This window comes from Populus euphratica, unplaced genomic scaffold (assembly GCF_000495115.2).
Source record: "Populus euphratica unplaced genomic scaffold, PopEup_1.0 scaffold181.1, whole genome shotgun sequence".
NCBI classification, from domain to species: domain Eukaryota; kingdom Viridiplantae; phylum Streptophyta; class Magnoliopsida; order Malpighiales; family Salicaceae; genus Populus; species Populus euphratica.
The window spans coordinates 78,727-81,070 of record NW_011499958.1 but is presented as its reverse complement, the minus strand read 5'-3'; the positions used below and the strand labels follow the sequence as shown (position 1 = coordinate 81,070).

The following is a 2,344-nucleotide window of genomic DNA, read 5'->3' as shown; positions in this document are numbered from 1 at the left end:
TCTCTCACCGTGTTTTCTTCTGGTGGGTGGGATTATTTCATCTGGTATTCTATTTTTTTTAAAAATAATAATAAGTGAACCGATTCACACTTCAATATCCTTAAGATGATTTATTTTTTTAATAGAAAAACTAAGTGAAACTTGACCAAGTTATTGTATTCTGCCACGTCCAAGCAATCTTTCAACCATTGAAGATACTTTTGAATAAAAATAAGATTATGTCCACCTTATAAGTAAAATAAATAAAGAAAAGAGGGTAGAAAAATACCTTGAATTAGGGTAGGGGACCACCAATGGGAGAAGAGCTGCACCGGTTACGCGGTTGCATTCTAATTTTAAAGGGTGCTGGGACAGCGACACAGGTTTTTTTTTCCAAATAAATATATTAAAATAATATTTTTTTATTTAAAATTTTTTTAAATTAAATTGTTATTTTTTAAATAATTGGATCGCGCACAGTTCAATTCCAGCTCATCCTTTTTATTAAAAATATAAAAACAAATTGAAAATTTGACTAAGAAAAAAACACGACGTTACCCTTTGACTCCTTCCCCTACAAAACCCCTACGTCTCCTGTCCCCAGCCTTTGCCTCTCTCTCTGTTTTTTTTTTTTTTCTCAGAAGAATGGGGAGAGACGAACTCTGCATAACTGTACCCAGCCTCTTTCGCTGTCCGATCTCTCTTGACGTAATGAAGTCTCCCGTAAGTCTCTGCACCGGCGTCACATACGATCGCTCCAGTATTCAACATTGGCTCGACTCCGGTCACGACACCTGTCCCGCTACCATGCAAATCCTCCCCTCCAAGGACTTTGTTCCTAACCTCACTCTCCACCGCCTCATCAACCTCTGGACCACCACATCCGCCACCAAATCCTCTGCTCTCGCTCTGGCAGTTTCCGAAGAGAAAGTTAGGGCTTGGATTGAAGAGATTAAGAGCGGAAAGATAGAGAGGTGTTTGGATTCGATTGTAGAGTTTGTTAGTTGTGGAGAGGTAAGCCGAAGGTTTTTGGTTAGCTTTGATGGTTTTTTCGAGGCGATCGTGGGTGTTTTGAACATTAATTGCGTGCCAATTCGTGTTCTGGAGTCGGTTATCAGGGTATTAAGTTCAATTTTGCTTGAAAATGGAGTCAATGAGAAATTGCACGAATTAGTCTTCACATCAAGTTCGAATTGCTTGCCTTCCTTTATTTCTGTTTTGCGAAACGGAAGTTTGGAGTACAGTATCGCATGCGTCACCGTTTTGGAGTCAATTACAATGAACAACCAATCAAAACAGCTCGTTGCAGGTACACAGGACGTCTTGCCGGTTCTATTACAACTTCTCAAAACTGAAAACGACCATCAGGATTTAAACGAAGTGGTCCTGTCGTTTTTGATTTCGGTGTCTATAACTCGGTCAATCAAGACTCGGCTAGTTCAACTCGGACTGGTTGGAGTTCTATCGAGCATGCTGTTGAGCCCAAAAGCCGCCGTTTCTGTCGTGGAAAAGTCACTGAAGGTATTGTCAATGATTTGTACGTGTGCGGATGGACGGTCAGCGATAAGCGTTGACCCGACATGCGCAGGGGCGATAGTGGAGAGATTAATGAAGGTCTCGAAAACGGCAACGGAGGATGCCGTAGTGGTGCTGTGGAGCATGTGTTGTCTTTTTAGGGATGAGAAGGTGTTGGAGAGAGTGGTGAGGAGCAATGGAGTGACAAAAGTCTTGTTGATTATGCAAAGTGGAGTAGGGGAAGGGAATGTAAGGAGGATGTGTGGTGACTTGATCAAGGTTTTAAGACGTGGCTGTAAAAATGGTGGCGGCCTTGGTGGTGCGGTGAGTTACGAGACCAAAACTACTCATATCATGCCTTATTAAATTATTGGAGACGCTGAATCTGGTGATGCTTTTGTGCATGATGTGAACTTAGTTTTTTTTAAAAAAAAACAAAAAAACATTAACGTACACACGTGAAAAGAAGACAATACACAATTGGTGTACTCTTCTTGAATGGATTTTGAATTTGTAGCTCAGCTTCCAGTCTAATGAAAATTTATAAAATTATATCATTTTATGCTATGTATTTTTATTTTTCCTCACCTTGCAGTTTACTAGCTTCTTTTAAGCTGACTTAAAAAATATTTTTATCGTTGAATAAAAAAAAATAGCATCTTCAACGCTAGAATAGACCCGGGTCACAGCATAATATAACTTGTTCCTGAAATGATGAACTCTTTTATACCGTTGGAGATCATCGTTGAACAAAGTTTATACATCAGTTAATATTATATCATATTCTTTATGTCTTAAAGATGAAAAATCATTGGATAAACTTAGTCTATATATCACTAGCAGAGTGGAT

The 2,344-nt window shown here is 39.2% G+C and overlaps 1 protein-coding gene across 1 annotated transcript; it reads left to right on the top strand.

Annotated features, from left to right (window-relative positions):
• Positions 1-571: 571 nt before the first annotated feature.
• On the top strand, positions 572-1,929 carry LOC105138449 (U-box domain-containing protein 28-like). Its single transcript, XM_011044519.1, has one exon. It carries the CDS (start codon positions 625-627, stop codon positions 1,858-1,860), a length of 1,236 nt encoding a protein of 411 aa, XP_011042821.1. The 5' UTR covers positions 572-624; the 3' UTR covers positions 1,861-1,929.
• The last annotated feature ends 415 nt before the right edge of the window (positions 1,930-2,344 follow it).

Bases quoted from the DNA above. Each gene is read 5' to 3' on its own strand.
- LOC105138449 (XM_011044519.1), top strand. From the start codon at position 625: ATGGGGAGAGACGAACTCTGCATAACTGTACCCAGCCTCTTTCGCTGT.